This window comes from Lotus japonicus, chromosome 1 (genome assembly GCF_012489685.1).
Source record: "Lotus japonicus ecotype B-129 chromosome 1, LjGifu_v1.2".
NCBI lineage: Eukaryota > Viridiplantae > Streptophyta > Magnoliopsida > Fabales > Fabaceae > Lotus > Lotus japonicus.
Genome location: NC_080041.1, coordinates 62,955,438 through 62,980,165, shown reverse-complemented (window position 1 = coordinate 62,980,165; position 24,728 = coordinate 62,955,438). Strand labels below are relative to the sequence as shown.

The window sequence follows — 24,728 nt, the reverse complement described above, 5'->3', positions numbered from 1 at the left end:
CCGGCGGCGACGGCAGCGGCTGGCGGTGGCGGTGGCGGCTGATCACGACACAGTGGTGGCAGCAGCGGACTATGGTAGCAGCAGCCAACAGCAGTGGTGGCGGCCGGTGGTTGCTTCCGGAATTCTAACTGGTAAAAATAAGGGTTAGCCTACGATGGCTGAAACCCTAAACTAAACTAGTAAACCAGAGGGAGACTTGAATCAGAAAGCTCTGATACCAACTTGAATGAAATATTCTGATTGATTATTCCATGAAGCTGAGTACATATATATATACAAGAGTTTAGGGATAGCTAAATAAGGAAAAGATCTATCCTAATAAAAGATAAAATATACTAAATATATTTATTCCCTATTTATTTTATCTACATATCTCAACACAAAGTATAGGGATTCACTGACTCTTCTTGGGATTCCTGTATTGACACTTGAATTTTTGTTACCAACTTCTGTTTCTACCCATGCTCAACTCTCATTGCATGGAAGAGCAAGAAACAACCTACTGTGTCCAAGTCTTCCTCTGATGCTAAATACCGAGCTTTGGCACAAGCCACAAGTGAAGCTCAATGGCTTGTTTACTTGCTGGCAGATTTCAAAATCACATGTCTTTTGTTATCATCTATTGTGATAACCAACCTTTTATTCACATTTCCACTAACTCAGTTTTTCATGAATGGACAAAACACAGAGAGTTGGATTGCCACATAGTTCGGGAAAAGATTCAGAATGGTTCGTTACTTCTCCTTCAGTTCTTCCCATTTTTACCAAGACTCTTAGACCTGGTCCTTTTCAGCTTTTATGTTCCAAGCTTGAAATGTATGATATACCTTCCAGCTTGAGGGGGGGGGGTGTGAATGATAGAACTCGGCCCAATCTGATATTATTTAACGGTAAACCCCTAATTCCCAAATAGGAATTGGGGAAAGGATACAAGGAAAGGATCCCAAACACCCTCCCAAGAACCAGAGAGACCCAACGCTCTCTAAACCCTAATTCCAAAGTGAAAACAAAGATAACCTAATGCTCTCTAATCACTCTTATTTATAGGCAACATGCCTCTTAACCCTATAACTAACAAACTACTGACCCCACTTAACTACTAACTAGCTAACCCCGGTTACCTATCAGTGAATTAGTAAGATCAATTAGTTTTTAGAAGCTTATGAAGTTTGTTTCTAATGAGCTGTTAGTTGCTATTAGTTTTCCTGTTATTAGAAGTTAGATAATGCTGTTAACACTTCTATATAACAGATTTATGTAACTCTTTTCTAACTCAATAAAAAATACAATTTCCTCTTCTATTCTATACTGATTCCTCTGCACATTTTCATCCTAGGTGTGTGTGTGTGTGTGTATTGGCTTGTTTTAGTAACCACTCATATAATAGATAATTTCTCAGAACTCGTTTGTGATTTCTTTCATTGCAGCAGCAGATTAACTGATTGCAGACATGGACATCAAGTATAATAGATGGAAGAACATTACAGCAGTAATGTTAGGTACTATAAACAATGAGACGTTTTTTAAAGCCCGTAGCGTTTCCGTGGTTCTCGATGAACTTCGGAAATGGAATGAAAATGCATATGTGCCAAAAGTGATCTCCATCGGCCCCCGATACAATGGGAGACAGGAACTGCTACCCATGGAAGAGATAAACTGGCGTTGTATGTTTCATCTTTTTAACCGATCACTGGGATATACTATAAGTCCAGACAAATATGTAAATAATTGCATGGATACAATTTTGAAGATGGATGTAGCAGTTCGTTCAAGCTATTTGGGAGAAATAGAACTCGACAGGTACGATTTGGCTGCAATTGTGTTTAATGATGGTTGTTTTTTGTTAGAGTTTCTCATCTCTGGATCAAGCATAGATTCAGTAATACCACCCTTCGGAGGAAGGATTAGTGCTATTGGTCCTAACCCGGCACTTGAAATTGGAAAAATGGAAGTGGTCATGAGAGATCATACATTGTTGGAGAACCAGATACCACTTTTTGTTCTTGGTGTGTTGTTTCAAAATATTTTTGATAAAGGCTTTCATTATTTGGTTCATGAAATACATAACCGGGCTTTGTCTCTCTTTGGCTTCCATGGGGATTTGAAGTCGGTTGATTCCAAATTTGCTCATTTTCTTGAACTTGCTTCCTGGAACATTAACAAGGAGTGAGAGGGACTACAGATGGTGGATAATAAAGAAACCCAATCTGAGTCCAATCTTGTCAATATCAATGAACAAGTTAAGTATCAATGCCTGAATCTTTGTGCTACTAAGCTCAAAGCCTATGGGGTTACAATCAAACCTCCTGCACAAGTTAGCACCTTGAAATTCGGCATGAAATTCAGCGATGGTACACTAGAAATTCCGCAGGTGCATATTACACGAGCAATGAAATCAAAGTGGCTGAATTTAATTGCTTGGGAACATCACAAGAAATGGATAAAACCAAAGAGTTATTCGGATACCGACAATGAAAATCAACACTGGCGCGTAGCTACTTCTTCTGCATTGCTTATCAATGACTTGATATGTTGCTCAAGTGATGTTCAACTTCTCAAAGATAGTAAAGTTATTGAATTGGATGATGATTTGAACATGAACAATCGAGATTTGATGGTTGTTTTACACTCACTGACTATGGGAGTAGATCGTGGCATAATTGATCCCATATATAGCAGCAACTTTGATGCATTGCTTCGATTATACCTATTTGCACAAATGCCTCGACGATTTCCGCTCGTTAATATGTAAACTCCAATGAGCATATCTTGAGTTGGTACGGCAATGGGATATATTCGGCTGCAAACTGCAACACAAGAATCCCTATACTGCTTTGGCATTACTTTAGCCGAGTTTTTAATTGGTTTTACACCTTTCGGAAATTTCTTGGGCAGGGTTACAACTTTGCTGCTACAGCAGTGACTTTACTCACTGTTGTACAAACTGTTTATGCAATCCTCAGCTATCATTTTCCCAAGTCCTAGGCCCGGTGCTTCTTGCTGAAGCACAAATTGAAAAGCTCCTTTCTAGAGAAGTTATTTTGTGTTTGGATGTAAATATAAACCAGTCCTTATTTAAATTGAAAGTGTGTGTTTGTATCACCATGTAACATAACAAGTGCTAAATACCGTGTGCAATAGAAAAAGTCATTTATAGCCAATCATTTAGGTGCATATTAGCTGAAAGAAAAAACCAAAATCTAATATAAGATGAGTAACCTATTATATTAGTTTAGACAAAGCCAGAAACAAATCACATGGAAAAGAATACTTTCAGTTAACAAATGTGATTGTATCTATTGTTCTGGTGCATTCATACATATAATGGTTTTAATTTCAGCAATTGTGCTTTCCTTTACCAAACTTGCTTGCTCAATTCGTTAAGATGAATGCGATATCTTAGAATGAAGTCCACAGGTAGAAAAAGAAAACCGAGTTAATCAATTGTTTCCACTTTCTTGTGTCAAATACAAGGGAAAACGTGTAGGCACTGACGTGGACTTTGTGATCGAACAGGCAAATAAGGAAGCAAATTAGGATCTAGCTATAGTTCTTGTCCTCTCACTTTCACTTTAATTTCTTGAAGGTTTGGGGGATTTACACATTGGTTCATGTTTTGACAATATTGTAAACTCCACCAAACAAAAGTTTGAAACAAACATCATGGAACTACGATACGGCGTTTTTGTAGGCTTGTACTACTTTTTATGTGATATTACAGCTTGTCTGAATTCAGGATTAACTTTTTCAGAATCAATTCTAGCTCTTTTACTAGCTTCTCCTATAATTGTTAAAATTCAGATTAATTATGCCTAATTCTACCCCAAACCCAAAGTTAGTTTATAGGTGATATATAATCAATTTCATTCTCATATATAAATGTTATCTTAATTATATCTTTAGCTAATGTGTGAATCTTAAATATTGTGTTTTCACTTCACATTCAAACTTGGTCATCACGCGAAGGACCTCTCTTGGAGGAGTTCCTCACAAATTCAAACTTGATTTATCATTTAACCTCATCCTAGTAAAAACATCCGCAGGTTTGTTTCACTCCAAAGGGACATGTTGGAAGGTAAGCTTCCACTCTTGCTTGATCAGCACCCTCACTTGCTATGTAGGCCGCACAAGTTTGAAGGTTGAGTAAAACTTGACTCGTGAGGCAGTTCACCACGGTAATAACAAACACAAGGTCAGCTAGATAAACATCTCTGATTCCATGAAAACTAGAAAAAGCCAATTTTTTATTTTACCATTATTATTATTAAAAGAATTCACAATTATGTGCTGTACTTACTTGGTCTGGAAAAAGGCCTGCTGTTTGTTGTTTATGATGTGCTTTTGCATCCCCACAGACCTTATTTGGCAACCGGCCAGATTTGATCTTTAATCTTTTCACATGGTTTTTAATTGATATGAATATGAATATGACATTATTCATGAACAAGAAGATCAATCCGGTAATTTAGAGTAGAATTGTCTTAAACATATGTTATATTAAAAAGAAAAACAGAATTGCTCATGCATTTTTTTACAAGAGGAAAATAAAGCGCAGAAACAGGAACTACAAATTAGCATTTAAATACAATGACACATAAATAGCAGAACGTAGTTGTCCCCAAATCCGACGCGGCGATCCCCCCCAACAAGTCTTCCCAAGGAAGTCAATAGCGTTGTTCCTTTCACGTGCCACATGAATCATCAGAGAAATATTCGAGTCCTTCCTGTATAGATGGATGAAAGTGTCCCACATTGGCTAGAGATGTGGTCAATCAAGTGCTTATTAATGGTAGTGCAAACTTCCACTCTTGAGCTAACTTTTGGGTTGAGGTATGCCTCCCTAATTTCAATAGAAAATCCCGTGCATTTAAATGATATTCAGATACACATAATTAGTCTCAAAAGTTTAATAGAATAAACTCTCACAATAAGTTAGATGAATTAGGATTATACATGAGAATTTTCGCATGCATGTTTTTTATTTTAAAATTTTTCTTTTTTTCTCATAATTATTTAATGAGATATACCTCTACTTTCAATAATAATAATAATGTTATAACGATCTGAAAAACAGAATAATTGTTATATTAAAAGGTTGAATTATATAACGAATATTCGACATATTGGACATAGATTCTGAATATAATGAGATGACACCTGCCTCAGATGACTGAAAAATTAACTAGGATCTATAATCTTATCTATAACCTCTAATCTAATACACATGCCAGACCCCCTCCCTCACATAATGCTTTTAAAAATTAAAAATATTAATAACACTCACTTTTATACTTTTTTTATAACACTTTTTAGTTAAAATTTATATTGTACCTATTAAAAATATGAGACTCACTTCTAATTTAATGATACCAACATAAATTTCAATCAACAATAAAAGAATATTATTAAAGAACTCGCTAAAATGAGTATTGCTAACGCTACTATTCTCCCCATGAAACTTTCAAATTGATGTTTATGAACCAATTGATTAAAGGGAAAATTATAGAACATACAAGTAGGTATATACATTTTATATTGGGAAAACATATAATATATTTACATACTTATTAAATAAAATTAATATAATAGCAAAGCGCTGTTTTTTTCATACTGTATATAAAAAATTACTTTGTTAATGTAAATTTCAATATTTTGAAATTTTTTTTAATGCAATGATGTCTTCCAAAGTTGATAAATTTGTTTAACCAAAAAAGTTGATAAATTTCTACTCTAACAATCTTCAATAAAAAAAAAAGAGTAAGGTTTAAGTAATAGTGACCTCTAATGTGGACCACTTTTAAAGTGGTCTAATTTTAGACCACTTTTTTTTAACCTGCTATAACAGGTCAACACATCTTTTTTTAAAGATATTTAATATATGACAAATTTTTAATGATATTTTTTCTTAAAAAAAATAATATGTTGACCTGCTATACCCAGTTAAAGTAGGTGGTGTAAAATTACACCACCTAAAAACTGGTGCATATTAGGTTCACCTTTTAAGTAATACAAGAAGTTGAATATTATTTAGCGTAAAGAAGTAGAACACTTTATGGAAAGTGAAATAACTTGACACACCCCGGATCTTCGGAGCTGGCAGGTTTTGTGCTTAGCTTAACTGCTTATGCAACCAATAAAACCTGCCATATATACCACACACCAGTGCTTATATAAAAAAATAAAAAATTACCATAGGCCAGTTTGAATATTTTTTTGCTACATCGGAAAACTAACAACAGGAAAAGAAAACTAAGGAATAGCCAAACGATCTCTCAAAATGAGGATCTCTAACGCCGACGGCGGAGCTTCAAGAACACAGATTGTCATAGACGGAGACGATGCACCCTTCTTAGCTAGCCAGTCTGCGGGCTGATTACAATCTCTATTGATAGCACTAAGAGTCAAATTCCAACTTCTCATCATCAGCTCATGAACTTCACACAAAACAGGGAAGAAGATCCAAGTTTCCTAACTTGGGATGTGGTTGCCCTGCAAAAAAGAAGCACATCATCGGCAATATAAGATGAGAGATTAGAGGGCCTCCCCTTGAATTGTCACCGGTTTCCAATCACCAACATCCACAAGGTGTTGTATAGTCACAGAAAGACGCTCCATACAAAACGCATACAAATAAGGGGATAGAGGGTCTCCTTGTCTCAGTCCTCTCCCTGGTTTAAATTTCTGGAGCCTGGAACCATTCCAGAGAATGGATATATGAGAAGAGGTAACACAACACATAATAAGACGAATGGTTATTTCTGGAAAGCCATAATACTCCAAGGTCTCCATTAAGAAAGACCAGGATACACTATCATAAGCTTTTTCCAAATCAATCTTAAAAGCCAAGCTTCCTTTCTTTGCAGATGAGAGGGACATGTGATGAATGATCTCTTGAGCAAGGAAAGCATTATCCATTGTTCCTCTCCCTGGGATAAAACTATTCTGCATCGGGCCAATCAGCTTACTAAGATAAGGGCGCAACCTGTTGACCATGACCTTGGTGATTAATTTGTAAGTGACATTATAGAGACATATGGGACAGAGCTCCTTAACTGTGGTTGGATGATCAACTTTAGGAATACGGACCACCAAGATTTCCATCAACTCCTCCTGAATCTTACCCTCTTGAAAGGCACATCTCACTAGCTCCCAAAGAGAATCACCAACATGGCCCCTGAAATTACAAAGGGAATCAGTTTCAGGACCTAAATTTTTTTTACATCGAATTGGGTCCCTAGAAAAAAAAATTAGGTCTTGGAACTGATTCCCTTTGTAATTTCAGGGGCCATTTGACCCTTTAAGCCTAAAAAAATAAAAAATTACCATATACCAGTTTGAACTTTGAATGGGCGTTTGAATCCACCATTTTTTCACTCGAACATGCCTTATTTTCATTCTTACCATAATACCATGGATATTTGTTTAGGTTAATGGCCAGATTAGTCTCTGAGTTGAGTTTGTAAGCGAATTCAATTTTAGTCCCTCTTAGGAAAAATGACGTTTAGTGACGGTAAAAAACCGCTAGTAATTGTAAAAATGATCGTCACTAAACATCATTTTTCCTTAGAGTGACTAAAATCAAATTCGCTTACAAACTCAGGGACTAGTTAATTTGACCATTAAACATTTTTTATCATTGATGATTTTTTTAATTGAATCATATGGATCATGACTGGTCAGAGACTTTCCAGTTAAAACATTTGTTCATATAAATGAAGACTAACTCAGGTCGCCTCTTCAGAAGTCAGAACGAAGACACAACAAGTTACTAAGACACTCTTAAAATTTGTACTTCATGTACGATATCTCGTGACCATTAACCTTTTTTTATCATGGATTGTTTTTTTAATTGAATCATATGGATCATTACTGGTCAGAGACTTTCTAGTTAAAACATTTGTCGATATAAATGAAGACTAACTCATGTCGCCTCTCCAGAAGTCAGAACGAAGACACAACAAGTTACTAAGACGCACCTAACATTTATACTTCATGTACGATATCTCGTGGACTGGTCGGAGACTTCCTAGTTAGGTGTTTGCCCGAGTGACACCCAAATCAGACTATCCTTCTATAGATGACGTCAGGGTTGGGTGGTCAAAATTGTATGTCAATTCTTGGGTGACTCGGCCAATACTAAAAGACTAGGAACGACTCACCAAGGCCTTGTCAAGCGCCTCATGTGGGTAGCGAACCATCACGCCGATGTAGCGAGTGATCCTCCTACCATTCGAGTAACTTGATCCCATTTGGCAAGTAATGTATTATTTTACTGTATTTACAAGTACATGGCTGCGTTTGTACAATGCACTTTCAAAATGTACAAAAATATGCTTTTAATAAAAAAATGGAATAAAAGTGGAAAAAAATCATAACAATTGATTATAAAAGGTTGAAAGTCTATTAATCTTGTAATTTTTTATGTACGTTAATTAGTTATTATCCATATACTTTTTAATTTGTACTGTAAATGAAATTATCATTTGAAAGGGGATAAATTGAATAAAAAATAATCTATTTTAAGTACTATTTTTGAAGTGAGCTTTAGAAGACTAATCGAAGAACTTCAGAGAAAGCTCATTAACTAATTTTTTTATGAAGTCAAAGTACAAACACATTATCCAAAGCAATTCGCCAATATATATACAACTCAAATCTGAAGGTGCGAAAAACACTAGAAAGGGGGGGTTTGAATAGAGTTTTTGTATCTCGGGTAAACTTTTGGCCTTTTTCAAAACTCAAAGATAAAAACTAAGTGCTGAATGATAGGAAGTAAAGCACACGAGTATTTTATTCTGGTTCACTTGAGATAAAAGCTCAAGCTAATCCAGTCCACCTGTGAAGGTGATTTCTTCCTTCTTCTGATGAAGGCAATTCACTAAAATCAATGAGTGTTACAACTGCACTTTGCAACCTGCTAAGTGACTAACAATACACTGATTTTCTCACTAGTATTCTCTTAAGAAGCTGATCTACCGATCCTCTTAAGACTAGCTAAATACTGAATCAGCCTTGATTCAGTCCTCTCAAGATCCGACCAAACTTGGTCTCTTGATGAACTTTACAATATGATGTAAAAGGTTTCGGGTTTACAATGAGTGCTTCTAACAAGCGAATAGTAAACTCAGATGTTTAAGAACAGTGAAGAAATAATGCTAAGAGAATGGTTCGTATATGTTGAATATTTTCAGCACGGTTTCTTCCACCTCTTTCTTCTTCCTTCAGCCTTTATATACTCCAAGGCTTGTGATGTAGCCGTTGCTAGGGTTTTATCCGTTGGAGTGGCAATTCTGTAATATCAGACTGCTAGGCTGTACAAGGTAGGTGGCGGACAGACTGAGACTTGTACGACGTTGTACTGTGATAGCGACCTGTCCTTTCACCAGTTGACTTGAGATGAAGGAGCTTCAGATGAACGTTGATGAAGCTTCTGATCATCGTCAGATTGAAGCTTGGATTCTTCTGACCATGCAACTTCTGCTACTGAACGAGTTCCTCAGAACTTCTGATCGTCAGAGCTAGAATAGCTTGGGCCTTCAGAACCAACTTCTTGTAAATCTTCAGAACTTGAGTCTTCTGCTTCTGGACCGTTCCACTGGACCATCTGGTCTTCAGAACTTCTGACTTGAGTTCTTCAGATCTTCTTGAGAGCTTCCAACTTCAGAGCTTCTGAAGTTTTTGCCACTGTTCAGAGCGAACATGGTAGGTTAATGAGCTCTCTTTTTAGTAGCCCTTGGTTCTTCTTCTTCTGAACGAATAGGCTTGGGTCAGATTCAGAACCTGTTTGTCACAACTTAAAAAGACAAACGTTAGGGTACCACAATTGTTCATCATCACAAACCTTAATTGTAATCATCAAAACATAGAGATGCAACCACTGATCAAACCTTGATCTTACAATCTCCCCCTTTTTGATGATGACAAAACAAGTATTTTGATGAACAATTTTTACACAATAAACTGAATACACAGGAAAGGAAGGATCAGAGATTAAACTTATCCTTGTGTAACGGTTTGCAATGCTCCTTCTGAATCTGAGTTAACACCGGATTCTGAGCAAGGGTCTCCCCCTGACTCCCCCTGAATCTATGACTTGATGAATTTGTGAAGAATCTAGATTCGGAGTCTGGTTATGTGATCAGAATTTACGCTTGAATGGATGTATACTCATCAGAAGTGATGGTTCAGAACTTAGCGTATATCACATAATAACATAGAGTTGTCTAGATATAATTGGAATAAGGCGTCAGAAGCAAGATTAGTTCAAAATGTATTCCTTATCTGAGACGCTTGACAATATCTATGTGCTATAAGTATTGATACTTGTTCTCCTCTACTGGTTTTATAAAAAAAATTTATCAAAAACCAATTTACGTACTCCCCCTTTTTGTCATAATCAAAAAGAGTGAAAAACGCAAACAACAATAACGATAACAGAGAAGTGATGTAAATAAGATAGGTTATTATTATTGAATGGAGAAGAAGTACAAGGGATCGAGAGGAAGGAAGAAGACTAAGCCTAGACAAACAGGAAAGCTCGAGAATTCTTCATGGAGAGAAGTTGAAGGTGGAGAGGACGAATGTCCTTATCAATTGAGGCTAACTGAGTAGCCAGGTCCTCCTTGAGGGCAACATTCTCCTGGACAGCCTCTTGATCCGCTTCATGGTGATCTTCCTCGTATTCCAGAAGCATGCAAATGCCCTGGAGCTGAGCTTCGATGTCCTCCTGGCGATTGGTCAGGCAGAGAAGATCATTCAGAACTTCTTGAAGGTTCTGAAGACAGTGAGTCTGATGAGAAGTGAGCCAACAGGTCAGAAGATGCTCAATCTTCTCAAGAGCTTGAGAGATCTGAGAGGAAGAGAGATTAACACTCCATGGAAAGACTTGGTCAAATACCAAAGTCTTGAGTTCAGAAATTAAGTCGACAGAAGTCATTCTTGAACAAGGAGGAATGAAACAGAGAGATGAGGAAGTGAATTGCGTTGTGATGGAGAAGAAGGATTGCGGAGATTATAAGGAGAAAAGGTAACAGAAAATCATGCATAAAACTTATCAAATCATAAAGACATGTGAGTTACTAAATGGACGGTGCATTGAATCAGATAAGAATAATTAAGCACAGTCAGCATAAAATAAATGCAGTCATAACAATTAAATGTATGCATGATAGAGATGAGGGATTCAAGGCTTGGAGGTGGAAGGAAGATTGTCCAGAAGATATTTCATGATTGCTTCCATTTTGCTTGAGGACTCTGCAATCTACTTGCTTTGCTCAGTCTGAACTTGTCCTTGTTTCTCAACCATCTGAAACAATCTCTACTGATCATTCTGAATTCTGTCAATTCGAGCAGCAAGAACTTCAACTTATGGAGCTGGATCAGATGTAGGAACTTCTGGAGCCAGAACATGAAGAGCATCTTCAGCCTCTGATGACATTGCAATGTCAACTTGAATTGGCCCTTGCTGCTGAACTTCATCAGCACCTGCATCTTCCAGAATGACTATACCATCAGTGCTTTCTTCTTCTTCCTCTGCTGAGAGCATCACAGCATCTTCTGAGGTACATTCGAAGACAACACATGGTCTTTCAGCCATTGCTTTTCTCAAAGAGTCACAAACCTTGTGTAGCACTCTCTGCCTCTGCTCATAGGCCCTTTCGGATGCATCATGAACTCTTAGTCTCTTCTCCCTGCTAAGTTGCTTCTGAAGTTCATGACCTTTGCCTTCTGACCATTTCTCAAATGCAGACCATAGACTATCAACAAGGGAAGCATCAAACTGATCATCAGTTAACTGATACAGCCAGTTCACCCTTCTGATTGCTTCTGCAGAAAACTCCTGAATGAGTTGAGGAAGACTCTGAGGGAGGAAGGCCAGTTCGCCCTATTGAGTCCACATCGCTTAATTATGCTCGGGCCGGGCTAGCTCTTACTACGTCACATGTTTCTGAACTCTAGCCCAATATCAACTCGGCTCAAATAAGCAGCTCTTATCTCATATCCCTAGTGTATAGGTCGCCTATATATACCAGTTGATAAGACACCTAACTTTAAGCGCTAAGGTGAATTCTATTCTTAGAATGCAATAGTTTACATTTTGTAATATGAACATCACAATTTGACATAAATTAATAATCGATCTCGCGTAATTAAGCGAAGAACTTTAGAGAAAGCTCAGGACCTAACTCCTTTCTATGTTCAAAGTGAATAAATGTTATTTACAGTAATGGTCGCACCCATATATACAACTCAAGCCCTAGGCTAGTGTGCAACTGCTCCCTAACCACGTAACTACATGCTTTTTGGTTATGGGGGTTGTGCTAGCTTGACCTAATCAAATAAAGATATCTCCATATACAAAAACCATCATGCACATCATGTGACAGCTCACCTTAGTGAGTGCAAGTCGCGTGGGCTTGGGTCAGCTCTTACAACGTTACTTGTTTTTGAATTCCACCCCAATATCCACATGCCCGAATAAATCGCCTCGGGCTCATGTCGCCGATGTATAGGTCGCCTATACTAGTGCAAGTACAATATCTGATTCAAACATCATCTTATTTAATTACAAAAATCAGTTTTAATTAATTAAATCATGCATTTAAACTTTATCAGTTTTATTTTTAAAGATGAATTAACATCAACAACTCATGAACTTAATACTAATATTTATGATATAACTAAAGTTAAATAATTAATTAGGAACACACTAATAAAAATCTTTCATAATTAAAGGTCGATTTTATATACATTTTTCCAAATTCCTACAGTTTATAGTTTATACCAATCCAATTCATTTCAATACAAGTTATAGAAGCAATGGAGTTAATTGAAAAATGAAAGGAATATTCTAGGATTTAGGAGGCTACGATATAGTATTGACCAAAATGTTGACTATACCTCGGAAGTCGATGGTGGTGTGAGGGACCCACATTGATACAAGGTTAAGGTAGAAAGAAAGAAAGAAACACATGATTAATGATTTGCATTCCATTTCCATTTCCATGGCATGAGTGAGAAAGAGAGAAGCAAATTGAAACGCTTTCGAAGAATTCAAACATAAAAACGAAAGAGCAAGAGAGAGAGAAGAGGGTGTGATGCAAATGACGTTGTGAGAGTAGAATACAATAGAATACAATACAAGAGGCACCTCATCGTTTTCCTCATTCGCATTCACCAGTCACCAGCGTTACTTGTTCATCTGAAATGGAAGAAAGCGTTGTTTTCAACTTGAGCGCTCTCAGATCTCTCTTGTGCATCCTTCAATGGTGGGCTTTCAATGTCACTGTCATCATCGTCAACAAATGGATCTTCCAGGTTCCTCTCAATTCTACTTTCAATCTTATCCTTCAATTCCACTTTCAAAAACAATCTCCAATTTTCAACTTGTTTTCCAATTCAGGATATTTCTTTTATTTCCTCATTTTCTCTTATTTTTAGCGTTGATGATACCTAAATAATTATATATTTTCTGGAATTTCATTAGACTCCATCGCTAGCATGCTAAAAAAAACAATAGAAAATCTGTCTAATTGGGCTTAAAAATAATATTAACAATAATTATTGTTATTATTATTACAACATAAGTGTGTGTTTGGATCCGATTATTCTGCTTAAAGTATAGCTTATAATTAAATTGAGGTGTTTTATTTTTCCAAAAAATAAATCAGAAACAGACACGTTATTAGTGTTGGTTGAGCTAGATCTGTTGCAATCACAAAATTGTGTTGTGATACTGATCTACCTACTCTTCCGTTACTTTTGCATGCATGTTAATGTTATAGATTTGCAATGCATAAAGTCTTTATGCTCTCTGATTTGATTTTTCTCGTTGGGCCAATTGTAAATTTAATTTCTAAACCCAGATAGATGACTCTGTTTAATAAGTGGTCCTGGAAGGTGGTATGGTATGTGATTAATTTGTAAACAAAGGATTCAATCTAAACAAAGGACCTAATTTATTCTGATCACTAGATTGTATAGATCTTCTATGTTTTACTCCATCTATAATAAAGAGAAGGTTTATCAATCTTTACCACCTCTTCCACAATCCGCATCTGCGGGTTTAGGACTCCTTCTGCATCGGCTGCTCAATCATTGAATTGAAAACGTGTATGAATTATAGAAAAAAGCTTTGAGTAATTTTTCCTTTTTGCAGAAATTGGATTTCAAGTTTCCCCTATCAGTGTCCTGTGTCCACTTTATCTGCTCATCCATTGGAGCGTATGTGGTAATTAAAGTGCTGAAAATTAAACCACTGATAACTGTTGACCCTGAGGACCGCTGGAAAAGAATCTTCCCAATGTCATTTGTGTTCTGTATTAACATAGTGCTGGGGAATGTGAGCCTTAGATACATTCCAGTGTCTTTTATGCAGACAATAAAGTCATTCACGCCTGCAACTACAGGTGAGGTTCATTAGTCAGTGTTAACATTTCTTCACATATATGCTACTTGCTTTGTACATTTTCATCTGATCTGGGTGAACTGGCACAGTGTTATTGCAGTGGCTAGTTTGGAGGAAAAGTTTTGACTCTCGTATTTGGGCTTCTCTTATACCCATTGTTGGAGGGATTCTTCTCACATCTATGACAGAGCTTAGCTTTAATATGTTTGGATTTTGTGCCGCCTTAGTTGGCTGTTTGGCTACATCTACAAAGACTATCCTGGCTGAATCTCTTCTGCACGGCTACAAATTTGACAGGTACTGACTTTATACTTGCATTTTTATATTCTTTGTAACTTCATATTTGGTGTTCTTCCAATCCTTTCTCCATTTTTCTGCCTGGGTTTCCCCTTTCTAGACTCTCAACTTCCTAGTTATTTCTGTATCTGTAGTGCGTACTCCTTTTTATGGACAATAGGTTTTAAGTTCCTGCATTGACATTATAAGTCCTTATTTTTATTGAATTATTCTCCAATGTTGAACTAGGAATGATTCCATATTGGAACTGAGACCATCTTTAGGCACTGCTAAGTTTGATTGCAGCAGGCCTGCAACTGTTATCAGTACCTATCACGCATTACAACCAAATGCATGTTAGCTTAAATTTGCTGAATTGTACCAAGAATAAGATGTGTCTTGTGAATGGATGGTTTTTATTTTAAGGACATATAATGTCGAAGGTCTTCTATACAGTGATTATAAATTTCTAAATTGTAATTATTAATGATCAATTATGTGTTATATCTATATGGTAATATAAAATAGAGTGCCTTTGTATTATGGATATGACACCATTGCATGTGCATCTTAATCAGAACCAAAACGACGAGGAAGTAATTCATTTCTATGATTCTGTCTTGATGTTGCAGTCGGTTGTAAACCTGGTATCTTTTGAATAGACTAATGTGTATTAGAGTATACTCAACCATATTTATGAAAAGGCAAACTTGTGCAAAATAATGTTTTTTTTTATGCTGGCATTGGAGAATGACATTTATGATTCTGGATATATACATCAAAACGAATATCCTAGACCACTAATTGTAACCAGTACCACTAACCATTGTGGTGAAATGCTTGTGTTGCATTATGTAATATGCTTTGCTTGCGAGTTGTGACCTTTTCTTTTCTCCAAACTGACTGTAACCTGCGTAGATTTGTGCCTGGAATATTTCTTTTGATGTGTTAGCTTCAAACAAAAAAAAGGAGTTATCACTGGCTGGCTTACTGGTGATATTTAAATTTTTTGGGTACTTGAAAGTGCTGGAGGGTAGGCTTTGCCCCATCCCAAGGTTCAGACATGCCTTGCCTTAAGCCTCTATATGGGCTTACAGAAGTACTTACATATGACCTGTTAATAAAAGTCCACCAACAGGAATTTCACCCAAGATTTTTTGTCGACTATGTTTGATCATCTTTCCTTGCATTTATCGTAGACTCTTGACTATTCTAATATACTTTTTTCAGCTCCGAGCATTTGTTGGTTTCTCTGAATTACTTTGCCAAGATTTTTCTTCACTGTACAAGCTAATTTTTCTTTTCATGTATATATGTAGCATAAACACAGTCTATTACATGGCACCTTTTGCAACTATGATCTTGGCACTTCCTGCCTTATTACTTGAAGGCAATGGAGTTATTGAATGGCTAAACACTCATCCATATCCTTGGTCGGCCCTCACTATTATTTTTAGCTCTGGGGTGTTGGCTTTCTGCCTTAACTTCTCCATTTTCTATGTGATTCACTCCACCACTGCTGTCACGTTTAATGTTGCCGGAAACCTTAAGGTGAGATCTATGAGGCATAATTTTCAAGCCACTTTATTAATTGGTTCAAATTCTCCGTGCTGGTTTGTTAATTGGTTCAATTTTTTTATTTTGAGAAACTGTCCATTTCTTCCTGTTTAATATCTGGAGAAGCTGTGGCCATGTTATTATCATTGGTATTGAGATGATGAAGGAACAGAGAAAAAATAGGAATCTGATTGCTCAATTATATTTACAAGGCTTGATTATCACATATACGTCATGTAGAAGTTAAGTAATACGACAAACTTGGTGACTAGCTAATAACTAACAAATTTGTAACTGACTTTCACCAAATTTACATTTATATATAGTATTCGCACTTGCTTTATTTGTTTCATTTTCTCTAACACCAGCTCCGTAGTGTCAAGATATCATATTGAGAAGAGATTATATTCCTTATAAAGGATAGAGAAATCATCACCTCTAAGCTAGCTTTTGGGTAGAGTTAGAACTAATCTGAATTGTAGGATGGTCCTAGAGCTATTTATTGGGTCACCCATAAATGGGTCATCCGCAGATATCCAATCCAGCCTTCTCCAAGCTTCAGATGTCCAACACTGTGTGTGAGGGGGAGTGTTAAGGTCTCACATTGACTAGATTTATCCCAATACATCCTTGTAAATGGTACAACAATTCTCACCTCTAAGCTAAATTTTGGGTCAGAGCTAAGCATAACCCTAAGTCTAAAATTATGCTTCAACTTTGCATGTTAATCACTAAGTGCATCTTTGTTAATGGTAATCGTGATGGGCTGTGTTGATGGTGTAAAGCCAAACTACCTCTTAAATCACAGTTTTGTTTCCGTTTTCTAAATAACCAAAATCATATTTTTATGCAGGTTGCAGTTGCTGTCCTTGTTTCTTGGCTGATATTCAGGAACCCAATTTCATATTTAAATGCCGTTGGATGTGGTATAACTCTTGTGGGATGTACATTCTATGGTTATGTCAGGCACATGCTCTCCCAACAACAACCAATTCCAGGAACTCCTAGAACACCCAGAACTCCTCGCACCCCTGGGAGTAAGATGGAGCTGCTTCCTCTTGTAAATGATAAATTAGAAAACAAGGTCTAATTGGTTTAGCTACATATGATATGAGGTTTCTGCCCATGGGAAGGCAGTGATAGCAATAGATACATAAAGATTAAATTTACAATCATTTATTCTATTAGATTTTACCCCACAATTTTAATACAAGTCTCTTCCTTTGTCCATTTTCTTTAGCCCTTCATATATGTTAATTCTCTGTTTTCTAGAGTAAGTTGTTTTGTACTAGCCTTTTATCACAATCTCTGCTCACAGAAGTTTCATAAAGGTTTCCAAAGATGCACGAATTTGTTTTGTACCATTTGTGTTCTTGTTGGATTTGGGTTTAACTGCAGTTAGCAATACATTAATGCATTCACGATCAAAATCGGACGACTCAGATTTGGAAGTCCGATTTGGCAACAGTGAATGTAGAGATTCACAAGTACAGCGAGTCTATGCCATGCTTGTTAATAATGTGATTTTTCTTACTGCAAATGAATTGGACACATGCCTACCTAACAGTAATTCTGGTAGATTGACCTTCAAGTCTGAAATTACCTGTTTCTAGTTCAACGCTTAACAGTAATTGAATGTCCACTAGTGTTTCAAATGCATGTGATTTACATAACAGACAGGTCGTTTTCTAGCCTTAAATCGATGCACGTTACCTTCTCCAATTTCTATGGTTCAATTACTATTGAAATGTGCTGGATTTAATGTTTACTAAAAATGGTTTTTTCTTGATTTTACTCCAACGATTGATCCACACAGTGAATTGAAATATTGTTTATTCATATACTCAGATACCATGGTCTTAGAAAGACAACAGTGATTACATTAGTGGAAGTACGATATAGTTAGAACTAGTTACATGGTGAAATAGATTATAGATGACAACTCAAATATTAAGGTGAATTTCCCCCATTTATCCCCCACCATTTTTCCCTTATGAGATCCTAACTAAGTAGAAGCAACTAAACTTCAAACTAATCTAAGCCAAAAGCCAGAAGTTCTTCTGCCACCTAGTGCTGATAAAGTAGCCATTGGTGCCTTGGCCTCTCTTCCTCACTCCAATTGTCAAGCACTCTGCATTATTGATGCAATGCTCCACAAACTCCTCTGTGCTGCTGTTGCTGGTTCCACAAATACTGTAAAAAATAATGACTAAATTACAAACACTGAATAATTTCTACTTCATATAATCTTATAGACCATGTTTGGATCAGCACCTTTTTTTCATCAGAATCAATTTTAAGAAACTACTTACAAAAGTTTCTACCCGTAGTTAAGAATCAATTATAAAAGGGTTTTTAAAATACAGAAATTCAGGGAAAGTATGATACTAAAGGTTGCAAATTGCAGGTGTGGTGTGTGGATAATAGAATTCTCACCAGCTTAACAGAGAAGATGGCTTCTTTTGGCCTAGTACCAGAACAGAGACCTCCAGCTTCTTCACCTGGCTCATCACTGTGGCCAGTTTCGGTCCTTGGATTACAAGTGGTTCCACTTCCACCTGTGTCAGACAATAACACTATCAGTATCCTTTTTTTTTGTAAGGGGGGAACGGGGACAACAAAGGGAAAAATGTGAAAAGAAAAGCTGAAAAATCTTAACATTTCCAATTATTCCTCTCTGGAATATGTAAAATCAAAGATGGGACTAATGCATGCATCTCAGACCCTTTTGCCATAAAAAGGATAGAAAAGATGCAAAAGAATTAATGGTAGCAGAAAAATTAAAAAAAAAGAAACAGCATAGAAAATTAACAGAACTATTTGAATCAAGATCTACAAAGCATAGTGACCACTCCTTAATGTTTGGATAATCTTTTTTTCTCTCAAAATCAATTCTGACACTCAGAAGCTACTTAGATTAGCTATTCCCTAAAATTGAATTGGTTGTAGAATCAATTCAATTCACCAAACATGCTAAACAACTTACCTCAGGCTTGCAATCTTTGCAAAGGGATTCAAAATAATTGAGAAGATAATTGGAGCAAGAAGAAGATTCATAGCCTATGTGAAGCAGAGTCAACAAGTCACCCTTGTTAACAACATGGGTGAGTGCCCACAACATAGCATGCTTGGAATGTGAAGAGCCATCAACAACAACCATGACTCTCTTCCTCACCACCACCCCAGTACAGTCCTCACTCCCATACTGCATGTTAAACCCTTCCATCTGACTCAGACTTGCCTCACAACCACTGCTGCTATATCTGCTCTTCTTTGCACTCCACCTGTTAGATGTGGATTTCCAAGCTTCCTTTGAACTAAGCTCACTCAAAAATGAAGCTGAAGTGGGCATTGTTTTGTTCTTATTATGCTTGATGATGATTTATGCAGCTCCAAGTGTCCTGATGATGTGTGTACTATTTACTAGCTGAAGTGTAGGTGCTAGCTAGCTAGAGTGTAGCAGTGGTTTTGTGTGGCAGATTAGGAAAACAGAACCTGCTAGCTGAGTGTGTGTGTGTGTGTGTGAGAGAGAGAGTGAGAGAGTAGAGAGAGAGAGTGATGAAGGGAGGGTTACGTGATGCAAATTGCAAAGTGTGGGGGGTTTAATAAAGTGTCACGGGGATCTGACGTCTGTTTTATGGTTCATGATGCTAAATAGGAGATCTATGTGAAATCTTTTTCATCTATTCAGGATTCTTTTATACATGTTTTGTGATTCTTTCTTTTGTCATCCATCATAAACAGAGACTCATAATACACGATAAATAAACGACAAAAATTACCCATATCATATGATGGAGTGTGGATTCATGTTATAATTTTGTTCTTATTTTTATCATCATAATAAATATTAAATATGTGAAATTATTTTAATATTTATGAAAAAATAGAAATACAAAATTTCTAATGATCTAAATGCCTAGCCCGGCAAGCGTCTCAAAAGAGTATTTTGCATAGTGTCGGGAGCTCTCACCCTCCTTTATTATTGAGTCTTATGCCTTAATACTCTAGTCTCTAGTGTAGCTTTTGTTCTACTTGTTAATTTTTCTCTTATATAAAAAAAATAAGATTGAGGGTGAGCCTCACGTAAGGGTAGGATTATTAATTTATTATCATGTGATTTTGATTTTGCGCTACATCTCATTTAGGACCTCACGCATAGGATAAGATTTATTTTATGTGTAATTAAATAAGATTCATTTTACAATCTCAATCTTTTCAAATTTACTTAAAGCTAGTTCATTTTTGGAAAGAAAAAATTATTCAAATTTCTTTAAAAAAATAATAGTAAAAAATCGTTTATCTGGTCATATGCATTAACTCAATCGTTCTAGTTTTTTGTTGAAGAGCAGAGAAAGTTTTCACCATTTGAGCAGGAAGCTTCGGTGGGATAACCGTACCTTCCAAATTAAAATCAATTAATTGTCTTATAGAGATCCGAGCAAATAGACATCTGGCTGGGAGTCATTAATGAACCCATTAAATTTTAGTATGATGAAAATGTTGGAGAAATATTTAAAAATTATGTGATACACTACATCACTAATTAATCAAGCATTTCAAAAAAAGCATTTCAATACTACTTAGATTTCTCAGCTACCCAAAAACATAAAATGTAAAATCCTACGATCAATTATCATTCTCCAGGAGGAGTTTATATTAGAAAGACTGGAAGAGTTGGCTGGTGGTACAAGTACAACTACAAACATCACCACCATAATTAAATAACAACATTATATTTCATTGCACCTATATTTTATTATTAGTAGTGGTAATCTTTACTTCTCATTCACTCGTCACTGGTCAGAGTTCAGATAGCAGTAAAGAATCTGAACCTGACAGCCTATAATAATTAACAATTTTGAAAAAATATAAAACAATAAATGGATTTTGATTTATTAGAAAATATAATAATGAGTTATATAAGGAAGGGTGTCAGAAAGGAATAGAGAACCTCGTGAATTGGGGTTTTGTTTTGTTTATTTGGTTTGGTGAGTGCTGTGAATGTGAAACCCGTCGTACTTCCAAATAATTGCTCCCGTATCACTCGCTGAACTAACTCAAGTATGAGTATTCACCCCCTCTTCTCACAAATTATTGTTCTGCCCTTTCCAACTTTGTTTATTTACTATACAAGTGACACCAACATTAATTCAGATTTCATAATTGAGATGCTTCCCTCCTTCCTAGCTTTCCCTCCTCCCCTAATTCCCTCCAAGTTCGAAAATGGCCATACTATTTTTTTAAAGCAAAATCATAAATTTAAGGGAAAGGTATTGAAAACAAACCCTTCTCAGCAAGATTCAAACATTACAAAAAGAGTATGACAAATTGACAACCCAAATGTAAACCAATCCAATCAAACCCCCACGAAGAAGAGAGCATCAAAAACCCTCGAAGCCGACCAAAACCAAAAAAGCTCGAACTTAGTGACACAAAATACCCATAGATCCAAAAGTCACCACTGCCAAGAGCTCTAAAAATCAAAAAGAGAAGAAAATCATAGTCATCCGCCTCAAAACCCCAAAGATAAAGATGATAGAATTTAAGATATCACATAACATGCTCAATCTTTTTCCCCATCATAAAGGCACTCTTCGCCCTAAACATAACATCTTATGGCTTTAAAAGCTCCGCCGACAAAGTTATCAACTACCTCCGCTCATACCTCAAATCTGCAACAACAACCTCCTCTAACAAATCGCCACTAGATTCCTCGCCTAACCCCTCCTTCTATCTTCCTGCCCCTAATTACCTTTCCTATGAAGACCCTTGGAATTTTACCTACCTAGGGGATAGAAGATGTCCTAGCTCTAACCAAGGTACTAAAGGATCTTAGGGTCTTAGTGAAAGCTCCTTGATCGGGATTAGCTCCTGAACCTCTGGTCGATAGTAACTTCTTAGATCAAAGCGACTAGGTTTTACAAGTGCAAAAATCAAATTTTCATTGTTAATTTTTTTATTTGATATTTCTTTTCAGTAATATGAAAATTTTCTTTTACAATTAATTCTAGTTATAAATTAAATTTTGAGATGAAATTACAAATCCTCACATATGTTATGAGCATGCTATAAACAATTATATAATTTCACAACTGAATTTCACACCATTCTCTTCTAAAAATTACTTCATTTTCTATTATTTTTATCATGTCAACTTTATCAAAATTTACTCTATTCACAATCAATTTTAATATTCCCTCCGTTCCTATATATAAGTCACAAATAACTAATTCTCTTAGATTAAGAAAAGTAGTTACTAGTAATAAATTTGTAAAAAAAAATATTTACTTTCCTAGATTACCCTTATTTACTTTCCTATTATTTTCTCTCTCCAAGTTAATACTTCTAAAGTTTATCATCTCTTTCATATTAAATATGAGGGTAAACTTGGAAAAATTCATTTAATGCTTCCTAGATATTAGAAAGTGACTTATATTTTGTAACAAAAATTTTTCAAAAAATGTGACTTATAATAGGGAACGGAGGGAGTAATAATTTTGATAATGTTACACACACACTTAATTAAAGAAGCTGAGAGTCATCTGGTAATTTGGTTGTGAGAGTGGCATTAACATGATTTTCCTAAATTGGTGGATCACATTTAAAAATAATGGAATCAATAGACCATCCTTACTCAATTCTTCACTCTACTCTGTACTTGACTGCAATAAACACCAAGCTTATTATGTATCCGTATGAGTTAATGCATGGATGCGCGTAATAATTACATGCACATATTGTAATGGATCTCAATGTAGGTAGTACATGCATTTTTATTTTCTTTCATTTCTCTAACTCTTCGTTTGTCGGTCAATTTTATCTTTTTAGTTTTAGTCAATATTTCACTGTGACATTTTTTGTCCAGTTTCTGAAAGCAACCTATAAATATAGTGTCGACTGTCGAGTACAGTGCAAATATAATCTAACGCTCATTTTTGCAAACTCGATTTATATGACAAAGAACAATTAAATATTATTATGTTTATGTCACTATAGTGCTAAGATAAAATTTGTGGATTTTGAAAGTGATTGAAATTTAAAAGATGAGTGAAATTGAACTTTACATTTTGGTTGAGTTTTAATATTTTGATTAGTGAGCTTTTATGGGAAGAACCGAAGAACATCAACAATTCTTGTAAAAAACTTCAACAATGATTAAGTTGGATTTAATTTGTGAAGATTTTTTCTTAATGAGAATTTAAAAATTTTAAGTAGAACAATGGTGCGAGAGACTCGATTGTAACGATTAAAAAAAATCACTACAGACTACTCAAAAAATTAATAGGTGACTTGTTGGCATCCAAAAACTTGTAACAGTTAGAAAGAAAATTGAAACGTTTCGTCGACCAGCGTGGCAAACTAGTCGTTGGGGCGACCAGTCGAGGCAGGGCAAACAACCGATCACCCATAAGGGAACGACTGAGGATTGAACGTGAACAAGATCTAGGTAAACATGGGTAGTGGCAAGGGTCGTTAAATTGTCGTTAGTTAGCCGAATTTGCTTCTAAAAATATAGGAAGATTATTTATACAACACACACAATCAATCAACCAAACTACAAATTTCCTACGTACATTTTGTAAGATCAAGATTTGGTCATGTGGTACAACTCTATGTTTTGATGATAACAAGTATTTATTTGTGGATGAACAACTATGATACTCTAATGTTTGTCTTGAGTGTTTTGACAAACAGGTTCTGATTCTGACACCAGAAGATATATTCGTCAGAAGTTCTGAAGATCAGAAGATCAGAGGATCTGAAGATCAGAGGATCTGAGGATCAGAGGATCTGAAGATCAGAGGATCTGAAGATCAGAGGATCTGAGGATCAGAGGATCTGAAGATCAGAGGATCTGAAGATCAGAGGATCAGAAGATCTGAGGATCAGAAGATCTGAAGACCAGAAGCTCTGAGGGACCAGAGGCTCTGAAGGTTCAGAAGCTCTGAAGGTCCAGAAGCAGAAGTTACGAAGGTCAGAGGATCCAAGCATCCCTCTGACTCTGATCACCAAGCTTCACAAGTTCCAACACGAAGCATAACTCTGATCAGAAGTCAATGGTTAAAGGCAAATGTCTCTATCGAGAAGTACAAGAGCAGTGTACTATTCTGAAAAGCCTACCTACCAAGGTTCAGCCACAGCAGGTTCTGGAAGTTCCAGAAATGCCCTCCAACGGTCATATTCTCTCAACAGAAATATCCTTTGCACCTTGGACTATAAAAGGCTGAAGAAAAGAAGAAAGACTAAGAGTGAGAGAAATCAAGAGCTGCAATACAAGAAAAGATTCAAGCCTCTACTTTCTTCATCTGTTCTTATTTAGTTTACACTCAGCTTATTTAGAAGCAAACCTTTGTAAACACCAACCTCAAACAGTTGTTTGATTTTCCTTAAGGGACCGGGTAGGTCAGTATCCTTAAGAAGACTAAGAGAGTGAATCTTAGTGGTGATTCCTTTAGGAGATCAAGGTTGATCGGATCCTAGAGAA

At 36.1% G+C, this 24,728-nt stretch overlaps 3 protein-coding genes across 3 annotated transcripts; 2 read left to right on the top strand and 1 right to left on the bottom strand.

Moving 5' to 3' along the window:
- Window positions 1-4: 4 nt before the first annotated feature.
- LOC130737214 (UPF0481 protein At3g47200-like) lies at window positions 5-3,150 on the top strand. The gene is made up of 2 exons (XM_057588974.1): window positions 5-131; window positions 1,428-3,150. The coding sequence occupies exon 2, from the start codon at window positions 1,451-1,453 to the stop codon at window positions 2,168-2,170; it is 720 nt and encodes a 239-aa protein (XP_057444957.1). The 5' UTR covers window positions 5-131; window positions 1,428-1,450; the 3' UTR covers window positions 2,171-3,150.
- A 9,825-nt stretch (window positions 3,151-12,975) lies between these two features.
- On the top strand, window positions 12,976-17,470 carry LOC130737188 (UDP-galactose transporter 1-like). Its single transcript, XM_057588950.1, has 5 exons — window positions 12,976-13,317; window positions 14,159-14,408; window positions 14,497-14,704; window positions 16,003-16,234; window positions 17,094-17,470. Exons 1-5 carry the CDS (start codon window positions 13,207-13,209, stop codon window positions 17,328-17,330), a joined length of 1,038 nt encoding a protein of 345 aa, XP_057444933.1. The 5' UTR covers window positions 12,976-13,206; the 3' UTR covers window positions 17,331-17,470.
- A 586-nt stretch (window positions 17,471-18,056) lies between these two features.
- On the bottom strand, window positions 18,057-19,873 carry LOC130737197 (uncharacterized). The gene is made up of 3 exons (XM_057588956.1): window positions 19,227-19,873; window positions 18,677-18,798; window positions 18,057-18,433 (listed from the first exon to the last, which is right to left on the bottom strand). Exons 1-3 carry the CDS (start codon window positions 19,590-19,592, stop codon window positions 18,277-18,279), a joined length of 645 nt encoding a protein of 214 aa, XP_057444939.1. The 5' UTR covers window positions 19,593-19,873; the 3' UTR covers window positions 18,057-18,276.
- Between the last annotated feature and the right edge of the window lie 4,855 nt (window positions 19,874-24,728).